Source organism: Micrasema longulum, unplaced genomic scaffold, assembly GCF_059751315.1.
Source record: "Micrasema longulum isolate JH-2025_06_02 unplaced genomic scaffold, ASM5975131v1 h1tg002399l, whole genome shotgun sequence".
Classification (NCBI taxonomy): domain Eukaryota; kingdom Metazoa; phylum Arthropoda; class Insecta; order Trichoptera; family Brachycentridae; genus Micrasema; species Micrasema longulum.
In genome coordinates, this window is record NW_028279548.1 from 1 (window position 1) to 17,707 (window position 17,707).

The window sequence follows — 17,707 nt, forward strand, 5'->3', positions numbered from 1 at the left end:
TTACAGTATAAGTATTCACAGAAGTATCTAACACTAAAATCCACAAAATAACGTCATTTACACAACAATAGCAGTCATTTAAAACTAATGGTGTCTCTATTGTGTACCGAGCGTGTACATTTCTGCTGGAAGCTCGAGTCGCCGCGCGCCGGTGCCACGTGAGTCCCAGATGTTCCAGCTGTTGATTGTCGCTCAGTACAGCACCCGTCTGCATAGGCTTTCAAGGAAGCTAAAAACTTCCCGCGCCTTACCTCGCCTCGGTCCGCGGTTTGGGAATCGCACTTTTGCAGGTGTCAAACAATACCCCAACTAATTAGCCCCCTTTTCACTTATTGTTTATTGTTTATTGCTAATCCACACATTATTGCCTCAAAAATATTAATATAAACTCATTCAAATTACACTGGCAACGTTTTATCTCCTAGGGTGGAATACAAACTCTAATGGCTTATGTATAAATCCCTGCACAACGCTGCTCCGGAATATCAAGGGTATATATGCATTCCAGATGAACTAGCTGACAGGCGTCTTGTGGTTAAATCAGCTACGTCTAAGACGGGAAAAAAGTTATTATACCTCTATGCAAACAGCGCACTAAATTCAGTGAACGCGCATTTACGGTCGCAGACCCTATGACATGAAATGCTCTCCCAGTAGAGGTGCGAGGCTGCGAGAGCGAAGTGATGTTCCGGGAAGAACTTAAAAACTCACTTGTTTTCTAGATCATTTGAATAAATCCGTAGCATGTGATAACAAAATAAATTGTTTTCATTAAATTACAAATTTAAAAGCTTCAATTAAATTTAAGCACTTATCTTGTTAATAAATAAAGAGCTGCCAATAGGGAAATATCACATACTACGAAAACCGATAAAAATATATAAAAGGGATATAGAATAATGAATTGTATTTTCAAAATCAATATGGATATTCTGGAGAAATGTTTTCATGCACAAATGTAAAAAAAAAATCAATAAAAATATGTTGGTAGAAAAACGCGACGTGTTTAGCTTTGATTATTGTGACGTCACGATTCATGATAATCTTCTAAACAAAATTTACCGGATAGGAACAAATAAACATGAATCGTGGCGTATTAGGGGCGTGGCCGAAGGAATGACCGTTTTAGCGGGAATTCAAAATAACAAATTAAAAAATATTTTTTATATTTTGCGATAAAAAATTTTGTTTACTGGACAGTATTTTATAGACCTTCATTACTTTAAAAATATATTTTTAAAAAACGTGATATTTCTCTGGCTCTACAGACTTTTTAGTGGGACATGAGTCTTAAGCCATGCTCATATTTATGCCAAATATAATAATAATCGCCACTAATTCATTCATTTTAAATGAACAAATTTACAATGTTTTAGCAACCGCTCATGCATTTATTATAATTTTTACACTGTGGGATGAAAAAGAATTGAGATGGCTTATCTCGAAGTTGAACATGTTGATCGTGGTTCTTAAATATTTATTTATTTATTTATTAGTGTGTATACGGCAAAAATGCCTTTTATAAACATAAACATAAATGCATTTAACATAACCGTGTTCTATTACAAAATTATGAAATAATTTAAAACAATATATTTTCTTAAATTTTATTTTATTTATTATGGATATTAACAGTAATACATTTAAAAAAAATTATAACAAATAAAATATACAGAGAATAAAACCAATAACAGATATCCATATAAATACATTAAATACTCGTACAATACATACATGTTAGAGTGTTTGTGTGAGTGTAAGTGTGTGAGAGGGTGGGTGAGTGGGTGTTATAATGGAACGAGGGTGGACATGTGTGTAAATATCATTGTATAAGTGTCAAAAATATAAAAATACATAAAATATTAAGAATTAGAGATAGAATAATATTTATACATACTCGTATTACACAGTTGTTTTATACATTATTCGATTTAATAACTTTAGATAAATTATAATAATAAAAATAAAAGTTACCGCAGTATATTCGAAATAGCAAAAATCATAATTCATTGATTTAATACTATCATATATATTATTTTGTATACCATTATTTTTTTGCCCTTGTTTTTCTTTGTTGTATAGTTTTATGTTTTTATTGTTCAGTTTCTTATACATTGTTTCTGCATGAAAGTGTTATTGGCTTAGGCCGGATATACAATTTATAAATAAATACATGTGATAGGTACTACGGATATAAATATAAATAGTATAATTGAACCACGATTTTTCAATGCGGGGTCATTTATCATTTTAACAGAGCGTTCTGAAATAAGAGTTTTTAGTTGCCGAATAACGTAATTAATAATACGAAGAAAATATTTATAGAAAAAAATAATTGAGGCCCGGAGAGCCGATTAGCTGATGCCTGTAGGGCCAATTAACTTAGACTAGGTGGGCCAGGCCATATTTTAATGTGCGTCCTAACAAAATTGTATATTTACTTTGTTCACCGACAGACATTTACACATTAATGCAGGCCATTGAACATTCAGGTCTCGAGTAAAGCTAGGGTTTCCTAGGACAGCGGTGCCCGTAGTTTAACGGCCGTAGTGAACGGTGATGCAGTGGACAGCCGTCTTAACGGTGACTAGAGTGTGGTTTCCTAGGAAAACGGTATTATCAACACCATTTAACACCGTTTACCTCGGAAACCACTCTATAGTCGACGTTACGACGGCTGTCAACTGCATCACCGTTCACTACGGCCGTTAAAATACGGGCACCGCTGTCCTAGGAAACCCTAGCTTTAGATTCTCGACATAGTTGACATTTCATGTTTTTACAATAAAATATTTATTAGTCCCTGGACTGGCACTTGAAGCGTTAGACTGATTTAACCTTCATGTAATAAAAACGATCAAGATACGCTGCGGTTGTCAGTGTCCTATGCACTTTAAAGTGCGGAAAAGGAATGATGGTGATTGTATGCTAGCGTCATCTTGCGGATGTTCCAAAAAGTTTTTAACCACATTAATAAATTTTAGCAGAGTCACACTTTTGGTTTTCAGATATTCCGCAAGAGGTCACTGATAATAACTTTTTCGGAATATTTTATTTTGTTGCTCTTATCTCTGAAATAATATTATACAAATCAATGGAAAACTTATAACGCAAAGTCGTAAAAAGTATGATTAACAACCGAGATTACGCGATCAGTGTGCATTTGAACTCTGAACGGCAGTGAAAATCTAAAATATTTAATCACATCTAGTGTATTATGTTCATGTTATATTTTTAATTTGATTTATGTCATTTGACTTCTAATAATATCTGTACCTTAGAAAATAAAACACGGGAGTCCATTTTTTGCCGTTTTAAAGTTAAAAATGCCGAAATTATCTAAATATTCCATTTTATACACGAATAAAACATCGAAGTCCACTTACGTCTTAAAAATCTAAAGTCCACATTATTTTAATGCAAAAAACATCAGTTGTCCTAAATACGCTATTTTAATATGTAGGTACTTTCAATATAAAAATAATCATTAATTTGAAACTTCTTTACAGATTGAAATTGTTTCATTTGGCATAAAAGTGATCATGTTTTGGAAATCACCAAATCTTGTTTCTGAACACTTCGTTTAATGCGACTCTCGTGGTTTATGCTTTAAGATACAGAATATGATAATACCAAACGTTAGCAAATAATTGTATTTAATCACTCATCGAAGTTTCTATGTCTACCGACTTCGAGACTTACCTGACCTCTGTCAGGACAGTAAATACACCAACATGTAATTCTATCGTATAATAGGCTATATTGAAAGGTTATTTGATTATTGATAAAAGGGAAATTATTTTTCAAAGCCTTCCAAATTTAAAATAACTCCGCATTATTTATTTTTACCCATTATTGTTTGCATATAAGATTTTAACTCCTGAGCTACTTCTTCAAAAATGCACCTTCTCTGGGCATCTTTAAGAAATGTCTAAACATTATTATATATCCCCAGAATCTTGAAATCCTTGAGTTTTTACTGCTTCTTTTTCTCTCAAATTTATTTTTTTATCCATTTTTATTTCCTTGGTTCCTTTTCCTCTCTCCTTCCAAACTCACTATCTGAACCTACATTCCTCATCAGTAATACGTAGAACATAACGCATTTAAAAAAAACTGTATTAATGTTTATATATGCAAGCCCTATCTCCCTATTAAACAAAAAAAAAACAGCTATTATTTTTAATTAATTAGTTTTTTTTTTCAAATTTAATTTTGACTTATATATGTATTTATGATTTTCTGTTACAAAATTTTGACCAATCTCTTCTTTTGACCAGTTTGTTTTTTGGCTGTCTGGAAGATGTTGCTTTTAGCAATACGTTCGCCAAAGTACTTATTCTTTGTACCTTAAGTTTTAAATAAAACAAATAATTTTATAAATAACTAGCGGACCCGACAGACGTTGTCCTGCCCGAACGTTAGTTTGCCTGCTATAACCTTAGAAAAGACATTCATTCATTGATAAGTTTGTACCTAGATACTTGTTTATGATTGAATTCCAAAACTAAAAATTGTTAATATTCAAATATTGAATTTAAGTACTACTTGTTTATGGTTGAATTCCTGAAAAAAAAATATTTTTTCAAATACTTTTTGCAAACGTCAAGCTCCGGTCTTCTCACCAAGAGAGGGGTGTACTTATGTAGGAATACAACTTAAAATTTTTATTGAAGTTAATATTATTTTTGTATTTTCAAAAATCCAATAAAAAAAATGGGTGGAAATTATAAGGAATTTAAGAATAGAATCTTATTGAGATCCATAAAAAACAAATGCTGTTTGTAAACATTCAAAAACAAACTTTATTTATACACAAAAAAACAACATCTTTACATTTTTTTGTAAATGAAACCCCGGTAGATCGATGAATAAAATATTTATGCTCCTTACTTCTTTTTTACATATTAGATTGAATATATTAATAACTACGAACACGCACAGCGTAAAGATCTATATTTCTCTGAAAATCGCACGTAAATCGGTTAAGCCGTTTAGGAGGAGTTCAATGACATCACACGTACAGAGGAATAATATATATAAAGAATATTTGTTGTTTAATTAAAAATCTACTAGTAGTTACTAATGTTTTCTACTTATTTTAATAAAAATAATAAAAAATAATAACTTCAAGTTAATAGAATTTAATTCGTCCTTTGTGGATGTAAGACGTTTGGTAATATTATCTTTCAAACGTAAATCAAATTTGATATAACTGTTTTTTTTTAACATGTTATATATTTCAGTGGCTAATCGTCAAAATAAGCGATTGTGCACAGCTTACCATTATATTTGACTTTCTATAAAAAATGTTTTATAGTAACTTTGTTTACGGAAAAATAAATAAAATTATTATTCGTAATTTAACTTAAAACGAGAGAAAACATTTTTGAGACTAGAATATGGAAGTCTAGGCATTTACAGGGCGTATGACCAGTCATTGGCTGGTTTAAGTGGCCACTTTACACACTGTGTAACATTCACCATTCTGCCTATGTTTAAACATCCTCATTTCCTTAACTCTTCCATCTGTTGACTTTTTTGATGTAAAAGAGCTGAAACCTTTATCTTGTGGGTGAGATTTATCCGGCTGAACCAATTCACCTACTAGGCAACGCCTGAAAACCATTTTCCAATTTCTATACTTCTTTTACCAGCTAGTTGATTCAACAATGTTTTGAGTATATCTAAATGTTTGCAGATAGGCTGGATTTCCCAGCCTGAATGATTATTATTTATTATAAATCACCACCGCCGTTTATATTTAGCACCCAGTTCGTTCTCAGGGAATGATGAAACTAGCCGATTACCTCAGCTTATTCTCCATACAAAAAAGTACATTTTATTTTGCGTCTTTAACCTAGTCGCGTTTTTTCAGTTGTAAAACAAGCTTGAAGAATACAAATATTATTTGAAGATTTTCTATTTGGAAACTAGTATTTCGAATATTATTTCTGAAATTGAATATACCTGCAGGACGTGTTGGGATATTTAGATAGTCAAACGAATGTCTTTGAAAATGCCCTAATAAGGCGAAACAATTGTCACGAAGTTTTTATTTTTAAATGTTTATATTTGTAAAAATAAAGTGTTCAGTAGACTCAAATCAGTGTTTGATTTCTAATTATAAGTTTAAATAAATATTGTTTGTCTTCTGTTTTTTTCTATTAAAATGAGTAATGCAGTGTGATTGCTCATTAGGGTGGTTCGATTTCTAATTTTTCGGAAATTCAAAAAGGCCCTATGGGGAAAGATGAAAGATGGAAAAACTCAACATTAAAAATTTTTTTTCATGATAACATTTGCAAATATAAAAATACATAAATTAATAAGAATTAGAGATAAAATAATATTTATACATAATATTTATACAAATATTATTTGAAGATTTTCTATTTGGAAACTAGTATTTCGAATATTATTTCTGAAATTGAATATCCCTGCCGGACGTGTTGGGATATTTATTGTACAGCGGCTTTTTTCGTGACTTTTACAAAAATGGTGCTACAATAATTATCCAAAATAATAATATGATAAAGTCTTTTTGAAAATAAACAATTGTTTAACTACTAAATAGTGTATTTTTCGTTTACAGCGGCAAAATATTCTTTCTCCACGAAGTCTTGATCTGCATAACATGTTGCGTTTATATGGAAGTATGGTCCGTTGCGGCCTAGAACATAGGACAGTTACATAAATAGTTCAGCTATAGATAGCAACGTAATCTCTTGAAATCTGTGTTTAAAAGTTTTCATCATTATAAAAAAAAAATATCTGCACCTAGTGGTGCATAGGGCACAGCATCAGTACTCCAATTGTAACGCATCTGGATTTTTTTAGAACCTTTAACATGGTAGGCGAACGCGCCAACTACCACGTAACACTACGAGGCGCTCTTACCTCTAATCAATTTCCTTTTTCAGGATTCCTATCTGAGAGTAGCCATCGAGTCAAAAACACTCATCTAGGGTTTTCACCGACAGAACTGTATTCTTAAATTATTCGTTTTACGTGTTAAAATACATAAGCATATTTTGTTTTCGTTTCCAGATGGGATTCGAACCCAGGACCTAACACAAAATAGCCAAACGCACTAACAACGGCAAAGAAGACAAAAAAATACATTTACTTACTCCTATTTAATGGCTTCCAAGGTGTTGATCCTGGAGAGTTTGGTACGCCATTGATGACAAAGCTAGTCCAAAGATTTACCTTTTAAAATATTTAAATAAAAATTAGTGGTTAAAAACAAAGCTGTTTCATTTATTTTATTAAAATGAATAACCACAAAGTTAGTGCTTCAAATAAAAACTTTATATATAAATTCAATTTATCAAAATCTTTATGTGAAATACTGAGTCTGCTAGTACAAGAGTCATTTAGTATATCAAAATGCTAGTAGTCATATGTTATAAAGTCAATTTAAAACAAAAGTGAACAAGAAATCTTTTAAACTAAAGTAAGAGAGACATTTACCCAAGCGTCAACCACAACCATAATACAAGATACTCTAATAGGGATCTGATACTAAGTGAAGGGGTCAACACTGTTCTGGCATCGAGACAACACTATAACGTAGGCAAAAAGGTCCATAACCTTTTGCCAGAATCGTGGAAAGACGGGAGTGTTGTCAAGTTACGGAAGGTGTTGACCTCGCTCTTTCATGACATTGGTCGTAGGGAGTCAGAAAAGTTGATGCATGCCACGGATTGGAGAACCTTACTGGATGTCAAAAATAAAATAAAAAAAATAAGGAATAATTTTTTTAAAATATATTATAGATGACAACCATGAAGTTTCGCATAAATAAATTGTCTATGTTTTTATGAATGTATGTATGTGTATGCGCATGGGTGTATGTACGTGTGTGTGTATGTACATGTGTATATATATGTGTATATTTATATATACATGTGTGTATATATGTGTATGTCGGTATGTATATGAATCAAAATGTGTATCCGAATAAGTTTATATTTTGTTTGTCTTGCTCTATATTAATTTGTTAACTATTATAATATATAAACATGTAATTGCCTAGCTTAGAACGGGGTGTGTACCCTTGTTAGCTGGGCAAAGCGAATATGGTATTGTATTTTGATAAAGAGTGTGAATAAATAAATAAAAATAAAAAAAACTCAATTTATCGGTACATAAAAATATACATTTTTTTAATAAACGAACATTGAACCTGGTTAAACAACCATTCAAATAATTTAACATTCAACAATTTCCCGTAAAATCGTGTAAACGTGCTCCAAAGAAAAAACAAAACTGCATAATAGTGCATAGGCACTTTTTCCCGATAAAAAAAGAAATTATGAATTTTAAAAATATTATTGTTTTAATTTTAAGCATGCACCTTCAAGCCAATCTGTTCAAATATATTTTAAAGAACACTGTTAGAAGTTGTTGACGAACTTAAACTTTTCCAAAACTAATAGTTTTGGTCTAGACCATTTTTGAACTTATTGAGACTACGCGTTGAGACCGGCTCTTAAGGCAGCTTATTCCAATCATCAACAACCCTATTGTTGCTCAGGAAACGCTTCTGCGGATTAACATTAAATCTGGTTTTCTCCAGCCTGAGACTGTGGTCTTGAATTGAGCATTCTGTTAAAGCTTGAACGTGTGATCTAAATATCCAAATAATTTTAAGTGAGGACCTAATTCTTCTCCCTAGGAAGTTACAACAATTGACATATATTGCAACAGTAACGAAGAATACTTTTAAAATGAGAATATGAATGTCAGGGCATAAGCAGGTGCACGACTTGTCATTGGCTGACTTAAATTGAAAGAAAAATTATTAACCACAAGAAAAAACCTGTCGAATGCAGTTCAAAAGTCTTGTAAATATACAAACTTCCATATTTTCTTATCAAAAAGTTTTCTCTTTGGCAGATTTAATGTATTTTAAAGCAGTTAAATTTTAAAATTATTTGCAATAACTTTAAAGCGTTTGTCTTAAAATATGTTATGAAAATATTGGAAATTAGTACCTAGATAGTTAAGAAAATAATATTGACTTGCATTTTCATTTCATTTCATTTTCATTTCATTTCATTTTCATTTATTTTTGCACCACTACAGGCCAGTAGGCCCAATTACAGTGGTGAATTACATCACAGAACACCCAGGCTTGAGAAAAATTCATTTTGATTTTTGTGTTCTCACCGGGAATCGAACCCGGAACCTTCCGAGCGTGAGTCAAGCGTCTTGACCACTACACCACGGAGGCCGCATCGCAACTTAAGTCTCAAGTGACAAACTACATGATTGGGTAACGCCGGCCTTCGTCTCTCCTGTCAGAGTGATAGGTAACAATAATAGCATGGGAACTTTACTACTTCAAAAAAAAGATTAAGAAACTTATCATGTTGATATAAACCTGTTGTAAGCAAAGTCCTGAAACCTCGTTTTAAAATTAGGTCATTCGATACGTGCATAAAAAAAAAAAGCTGATTACTCACCATAATTTGGGCCATCTTGGTATCATCCTCGTTTAATCTTTCATAAGGATAAGGAAATAGGTAAAGAAGGTCATCCGAATGATGAATTCCTCCATTAAAAGGGTATTTAGAAGTATCCTTTCCATAGCCAAACCGCGAATGCTCTCCTTTATAATCCAAAGTGTAAAGAAAAGTTGGCTTGTAAAATGCGTTGATCTTAGCATGTCTCAAGACAGGCGCTTTGAAGAAGCAAGTTCCGATAATCTAAAATTGGTGCAACTTTTTAAATAACAGAAAAAAAGAAACATATTACATAAGTCAAATGGTTTTTCATCAATCTTTCAACGTACGTCTACTAAGCCAGGATACATGTTGAAAAATGATAAAGGTTTGTCTTCGGCGAACTCATTTTTGAAGTATATATTTTCAAAATGGTCGACGAGTGCTCCAGTATTATCAACAATTTCTACAAATAAAGTTTTCACACGATATAGACTAAAACTAAAATGATAAACATGGAGGTGTTTCAAAAAATATATTACAATTTTGTTTATCTACCGAAAGTATTTAAAATATCTCTTGTCAAGTTATTTCTCATGTATTCCGAGTTATTCGTTAGACCAAGGGTTTCTAGTTTGTCATATAATCCTGAAAAAAAATATTCAACATAAAACATTAAATTATCCTAGAAAACTCTGAAATAGATTAATAGATGAGATTGCAACGATTTTAATGTATACTTTTGAGGTTATGGAAGCATTAATCTCTGGAACATTTGCAAATAGTCATTAATATTTAAAATGGAATAATACCTGTCAAAAGAAATGATCCATCGTGCTTTGTTACGCCAGCCATCATTGATTTAGATTTTATCCGTCCCAATTTGGTTAATACTTGTGGATGCTTATCTAAAAATTTATGTTCCCCAGATTTTTGAATAACTGCTCCACCAATTTTCATTAATGTCGATGGATCTTTAGCCTGAAAAGTCAAGATTAGTGTATTTTGTATTTATTTCAATGCAGTTTTTCTGGAAGATATTATCTTCCAATAGGAATGAACTTACAATAAGCGATATAACTGCAGATTGAATATCGCTAAGATTGGCGTTTCTGAACGATTCTTCTATAAAGCTTTCAGCAATTTCGTCCGTCTTCGTGTTAGTTAATTCTTTAAACAGAGCATTAGAAAAATTGATGGGATGCTCATTAATTATCCAGTTACTGAAACATGATCCAGATTGAATAATTGCTCGTTGAAACAGCTCTTCATCTACCTAACAAACAAAAAAGATGGAAATAAATTGACTATTTTCGATCGTTTGAATTTATTCTTTTGATTAATAATCAAATAGTTATTTGTTTACACCGATGATAAAATAATAATGTAAAAAAATATTGTTTTTACTAACCATAGAACTCAAAAGCATAAGACACAATGAACCAGCCCCAGCACTTTGTCCAGACAAAGTTACCTTTTTTTTGTCTCCTCCAAAGCTATTAGCGTAGTTATTTACCCATTTTAATGCCATTATTTGATCCATAAAACCAACATTTCCAGCTATTCCATCAGTCTGACGAGACATGAAACCTGAATGCATTGAAAACAAAGAATAACAAAGAGAATGAAAAATATTATGAAATATACTCACAACAAATGGAAGAAATTAAGGCGTTTTATATAATTAAATATTTTGAAAAGGTAAATATAATAATGCATAAAAGACACACCCAGAGGACCAAGACGATATTGTATTACAACTAGCACGATGTCTTTTTCCAAAAGGTAATCTGGAGGAAAAAATCTTGCAGATCCCTCATAAAAACCTCCTCCGTGAATGTAAATCATCACTGGTAGTAATTTGTTGGACGCGTCGACACCTGGAATCTTTATAAATTATGGAAGCACATTTTTTTAATGGCATGATTAACTTTTATAAAACGTCAAATTAATTACGTATAGTTATATTACAATTCAACACTTTAAATTAAATGAATGATCATTTACTACTTCTACGAAAAATCAACAATAAATAAGCACACGACACATTAGTAAACTTGGTAGATAAACTGAAGAGTTAATATTTATTGGAATCAAATATGAAAAAAAAATTATTTAAAAAACATATTATTATACAAGGTATAAAAATATTTGAAGAATGAAAAAAGTCTGTTTGAATGTAAACATTATCAACAAGATGATATCAAGGCTTTACTGACAGAATGCATTAAGTCAATGGTCTTTATATATTTCAATTTTTATGCTTTAAGTACCTAGAATAAAAAAACTTTAAATGCGATTATCTGGGAACTTGGTTTAATGATTTAATGCATTCTGTCTGTAAAATCTCGATATGTTAGATCTGCAACTTGGATCTGAAAGGGCCAATGTCGTAAATCGTAATATTACAGGAGAGTAATTATTATTCAGCCATTTTTTTGTGTTATAATGAACTCTTTGATGTTATAAAGAACATTACCAAGTATGTATGAGTAAGTAAAATAGTTACTTTTATGCATATTTTAATTGACATCGACCTTCTACGAAATCTCAGCAAGAAAAATATGAAATCTAACACTGGCCCTTTTAGACTCAAGCAAAAAAATTTGTATTCAATCAATGTTTTTTGACAAATCTGATTTTGGTATTTACGAGTAAGTATTCATTCATTTTAACTATATAAAGGCGAATTAAATTTTTTAAAAAGGAAAGAGTGATAAAAATTTCTTACAATATCAGTTCTAAGATGGTGGTCACTATTGCAATGACGATAACTAGATGGAGAAACATAAAATGGATATAACAAAACCAATATCTATAATGGCTTTTATAAATTTGATAATGGGGAAAGTAAACCTTAAGAACTTTAGAATTCTGGGAATCAAAGTTTATTTTTTTCTTTATTGTTGGTGTTATTAAGTTGAATTGATTGAAATGTGAAACACTTGATAATTCTTCATACATCTCGCAGGTGTTATGATTGTTAGAGTTCTCGCAAAAAGATGAGTGCCTTGCATCAACAGTTTGAAATTGGTTGGTATACTATAGGACAGAACACACGCTATCGGTAAACGTAAAGATGAAAGCGAAATTAAGAATTTAAAGTTTTAATATAAGTTAACGTACTGCAGGAGTGAATACGTTTAAAAGGAGACAGTCCTCCAGGTCTCCGTCATCCGTCAAAAGATGTTTAGGGTTCAGCAGCTGCGGGCATTCTATTCCAGGTGTTGTTGCGTTGTATAAACCGGCCCAGGGTTTGGCTGGTTCAGGAGGCTAAATAAAATTTAAACTTATTTAAATTTATTTCAACAGAGAGGGAAAAAAAATTGTGAAGGGAATATGGAAGTCTAGGCATTTACAGGGCTTATGACCTGTCATCGGCTGGTTTAAGTGGCCACTTTACACACTGTGTAACATTCACCATTCTGCCCATGTTTGAACATCCACATTTCCTCAACTCTTCCATCTGTTGACTTTTGTGAAGTAAAAGCCCTGTAAATGCCTAGACTTCGATATTCCCTTCACAAATTTTTTCCCTCTCTGTTGAATTAAATTTAATACTTCACAAACGTCAACAGATGGAAGAGTTGGGAAAATGTGGATGTTCAAACATGGGCAGAATGGTGAATGTTACACAGTGTGTAAAGTGGCCACTTAAACCAGCCAATGACAGGTCATAAGCCCTGTAAATGCCTAGACTTCCATATTCCCTTCACAATTTTTTTCCCTCTCTGTTGAAATAAATTTAAATATGAACAACTCCCTAGGGAGGAAATCCAGCCAGTCTGCAAGCATTTTGACATAATCAAACATTGTTAAAATTTAAACTATTCAACAACACATTTGTAACTATGAATCCTACAGAGTAAAATTAAATTCAATGTTTCAAATATTAGTACAACACCATTCACCGACTTTTCTATGTCTACCGGTTTCGAGACGCACCGGTCTCTTTGTCAGGACACCAATTGGTGTTTTAATTAAACCAGAAAAGTCGGTGAGTAAGTAAGTAAGAAAAGTCGGTAAGTGATTATATACCGATATTTAATAACGTTTCGTTAAATGTTTGACCAGAAAGTTAATGCTTTTAATATTAATCACATAAAATTATACTGATTAAAGATAGCTCAGTAAGGATGGCAATGAATGTAATATTATTAAAGCAGAAATAATGTTTGTCTCCTGTTCTTATATTATGTAGAATTTGTAATAAACAATATTTTTTTGAGTGGGTGGATAAAATACATTATGTTTTTTTTTTAATATTGGAAAATAATGTTTTTTTTTATATACAATTATTTAAACAATAGTTTAATTGGTAAAGGTAAGAATATTTATTAAGCAAACTCCTCTGTCTGCTTTCATATATTTTTTAATTTATATTTTTTTATTATTAATAAAACATATGATACAAAAAGTACATATTATACTCCCAGGAGTAAAAAAAAAACATTTTTGTGACAATAAATAATATCATACATAGTTAATACATCCGAAATAGTAAGAAAAATTATATAAAAAGCATAAAACACAGTACTTTACACCATCTAGGAAATCCGTAAAAAATCTAGGAGTACTAATGGATGAACATCTCTGCTGGCGAGCTCATACTAATGAATTAAGCCGCAAAATATTTTTCAGTCTACACTCACTTAGAAGGTTGCAAAAATTCTTACCCATTAGTACTAAATGCACTCTTGTACAAGCATTACTACTACCCATTCTAGATTACGCTGATGTTTCCATGACTGATTTAAGCTGTGAGCAACTCGATAAACTTGAACGACTTCAGAATACATGCATAAGGTACATTTTTGGTCTTAGAAAATATGACCACATTTCTGATTATCGTAGGCAACTGAAATGGCTCAAAATTAGACAGCGGAGAGACTATCACTCCCTCTCACTTCTGTTCAATGTACTTCATAGTCCTAACGCTCCTATATACCTGTGTGAAAAATTTCAACGCTTATCAGTTCATGGTTTACCTCTTCGTTCTCATTCTCAAGGCACTCTCTTAATACCCATACACAATTCCTCTTTCTTCTCTAACTCATATAGTGTCCATGCGGCTCGACTGTGGAATCATCTCCCATCCACCATCAAAGATGTTACTACATTATCTCTGTTTAAATCACGTCTGAAGAAACATCTCCTTACTCTTCCTTAATCTCTCCTCCTTTCCTTTTTCCTCTTTCCTCTTTCCTCTTTTTTCCCATTGAGTAATAGTTTCGATTTAAGGTAATTTATAAACAAATACGTTTATTTCTATTTTTATATATCTTTAAATTTTTAATCTTTTTTTTTTTTTTCTATTGAATATGTTCTGTAACTTGAATTATAAAAATATAACTTTTATTTTATTGGTTGGTTGGAAGAAATTGCCATTTGGCAATAAGCCCGCCAATGTACAAATAACATTATGTACAAAAAGTTAAATAAATAAATAAATAAATCTATATAATAACGTAAATAAATATTACTATCAAAAAGATTTAAGTAATATTTTTTATTTGCGACACGTTTGGATTTTCTATTCGATTTTTCGTGTTTTAGCTCACTGGGCAGTTTGTTAAATTTGAAATGGCCAATATTTTCCAGAGACCTTCTGCCAAACTTTGTTGAGCGAAACTTAAAACACATGAAGGTTCCCCGAGTAACGCGTATTGTAATTGTGAATATCATGACCAAATGTGTATTTTAAATTTGTGCGTGCAGAAAAGTTTATGAAATTCAAAACACTATTGGTCATGCAGTGGCATCACCTTGAAAGGAAGTATTTTTGTCTGTCGGTAGATATCCTTGACATAAGAATCCCATTTCAGTCCAAAAATGTTTCTCAAAGCTTTATTCTGAAGAACTTGTATTTCCGAGATCTGATTTTTGCTGGCAAAACCCTATATACATGATAGATAGGATAGGTGGGAATGAATAATAGCGTAGTAGACGGCAAACAAATCGGAATGAGGAAGCAAGCCACGAAGTCTGTGCAATACGCCAGTTACGGGTTCTATTTTTGATTTTACATGTTCAAATTGGTAGCTCCATGAAAATTTGGCCAAGTATTTAGTAACATTGGTCTTTTCAATATAGCCAGTTCCGAGAGAAATGTTGATATTTAAGTCCTGTTTGTTCCCAAAAATCATACACTATGTTTTTTTTTTTACATTCGAACTTAATTTATTTAATCTCATGCAGTCAGCTAGACTATTGAAATCTGTCTCCATTATGTTTTCGAGTTCTTTCAGGTTACGATTATGGTAGAAAATAACATCATCATCGTCATATAATAACTTTTCCTTACGATTTTTTTTGCTTTTTTATCCGTTTTCTTATTACAGTATTCAGTTATTTTTTTCTTATTTATAATACATATAATTAAAGTTAAAACATATGTCTGTGATTTGAAATGAATGAAAAAAAACATATTTGCCCATCAAATTTTCATATTCTATTTATTTTAATTGTGAATGAGATTTGATCTGATTTTTCTGTTTTATTTGTTTTATTTTATGTAATATTTTTTTGCTCATAATGACGCACTCGAATAATAAATAAACACATTTTTCTTTTACAGCAAATCTTCCGATCATAAACATTGTTAAAAAAAGATATGGAAAATCACGATACTCATGCTATCATTTTAGTAAGAAAAAGATATACACGTTTCCTTAATTCGTATTTATTCCTGGGTAATAATAGAAACGAAACTAGAACTTAAGTTTTGACAGCTGTAATGGTCTGTTCGTTCAATCACCACAGGGGTGATATTCTAAATCTTCTCTACTCCTTAGAGAGTGGTTGATTTGGAGACTTTTTTATTATGCGACGACTTTTTGCTTCATGTAATGGTCACACTGATGATAAATTGTCAAATGGTTTATTAAACTGATTCAGAAATGGTAATAAAACAATACGGTGTGGTAAATGCTTAAGGTAACAATAATGTTCTAAATGAAAATCATTATGTTTGATTTCACGTGTTCATATTTGTTGACGTTAAATTTTCTTCAATTATCAGGGTGGCCATATATTAAGCAAAAAATAGTCGCATGGAAAAATAAATATCTCCAAATCAACCTAAGGAAGAGAGAATATTCGTTTTTGCACCCCTGGCCCCGATTACAATAGGTTAACAAGTTAATAAAGTTTCCTTCGAGCCTTCGACTGTCTCCATAAAGAAAAAGCAATATTTGTGTACGAAAATGTATAATGTATATTTGCATGAACATTTTAAGTATCTTCATCGGTAACTTATAATTGAAAATGTTGAAAAGAAAACATTTATCCATATTCTGCTTTTCATACAGAAAAATTAATTTTGCTTTGTAGATAAAATTGAAGAAAAATATTAACTTCCCGTTGTAATCGGGGCCTAGGTTTTGTAATCATGTACCAGTTTGTCTTTATACTCGGAATGCGACGCATGCTGACAAATGAAGTTGTACCAAAGTAGAGCCCTTACTGATAATTTATTTTCAGATATAAACGAATGATATTTAAATATTGTGTCATTGGCGGTATACGTCATTGTTTGCTCTCTCATAATATTTGTACGAATCATGTGTTTTATTTCCGGTCATTTTCTGGCCAATATTACCACAAGGTGGAAGAAGCCATATTAAATGAAAAATTGAATTAACTTTTAAATGCGTTTTTGTTCTTTTCATAAACAAATGACAAAGCGACGTCAAAGTTAAATTTCATCATACTTTATAATAACAAAACATAATAACATAGTCTTAAGGATTTCATAACGAATTTTAGTTCACTCTAAATTACGCTAAAAATAACAAACATCTTTGAAATAGCAGATACTTAAACTACGGTACTACCAACTTACGTACCGTTATATTGTTAACGCGCCTGTTAATATTATTTAATTAATTTATATATTAATGTAATAATACGTCAAAAATTATAAGTGGTGATCAATTATTACGTCAATAATCACTGATGAATTCGTCGTCAATAATCTATTAAAGTTTTTTTTTTTTTTGGGAAATTTATTTTCAATTCCTTCAAACATGCCGAAAGGTTTACCATGAATCTTCTGCTTCCTGACGGCGACTGTGCATATCTCACGCCATAGAAAGCATGGACTTTCCTTTTGCTCCATGTTGTTTCACTCTCCTTACCCAACACTTGACCTAATCCTGGTATGTTCACAATAACACCTCCCGCACGAGCGCAATATAGAACAACCAAGAGTGTTAGCACTCTCATGACTCATGACAACTAACCTAACAAAAATC

The 17,707-nt window shown here is 31.5% G+C and overlaps 1 protein-coding gene across 3 annotated transcripts; it reads right to left on the minus strand.

Annotated features, from left to right (window-relative positions):
- Positions 1–6,268: 6,268 nt before the first annotated feature.
- On the minus strand, positions 6,269–17,707 carry LOC148272275 (neuroligin-4, X-linked-like). 3 transcript variants are annotated; one of them, XM_088240254.1, is made up of 11 exons: positions 17,496–17,707; positions 12,579–12,725; positions 11,183–11,339; positions 10,864–11,042; positions 10,519–10,728; positions 10,265–10,433; positions 10,011–10,100; positions 9,803–9,918; positions 9,474–9,716; positions 7,134–7,212; positions 6,269–6,673 (listed from the first exon to the last, which is right to left on the minus strand). In XM_088240254.1, exons 1-11 carry the CDS (start codon positions 17,676–17,678, stop codon positions 6,570–6,572), a joined length of 1,677 nt encoding a protein of 558 aa, XP_088096380.1. In that variant the 5' UTR covers positions 17,679–17,707; the 3' UTR covers positions 6,269–6,569. The 3 variants fall into 3 exon arrangements, with proteins under 3 accessions (XP_088096380.1, XP_088096381.1, XP_088096382.1); XM_088240255.1 differs by lacking the exons at positions 6,269–6,673; positions 7,134–7,212; positions 9,803–9,918 and having other exon boundaries at positions 9,531–9,716; positions 17,496–17,697; XM_088240256.1 differs by lacking the exons at positions 6,269–6,673; positions 7,134–7,212; positions 9,803–9,918 and having other exon boundaries at positions 9,581–9,716; positions 9,995–10,100; positions 17,496–17,697.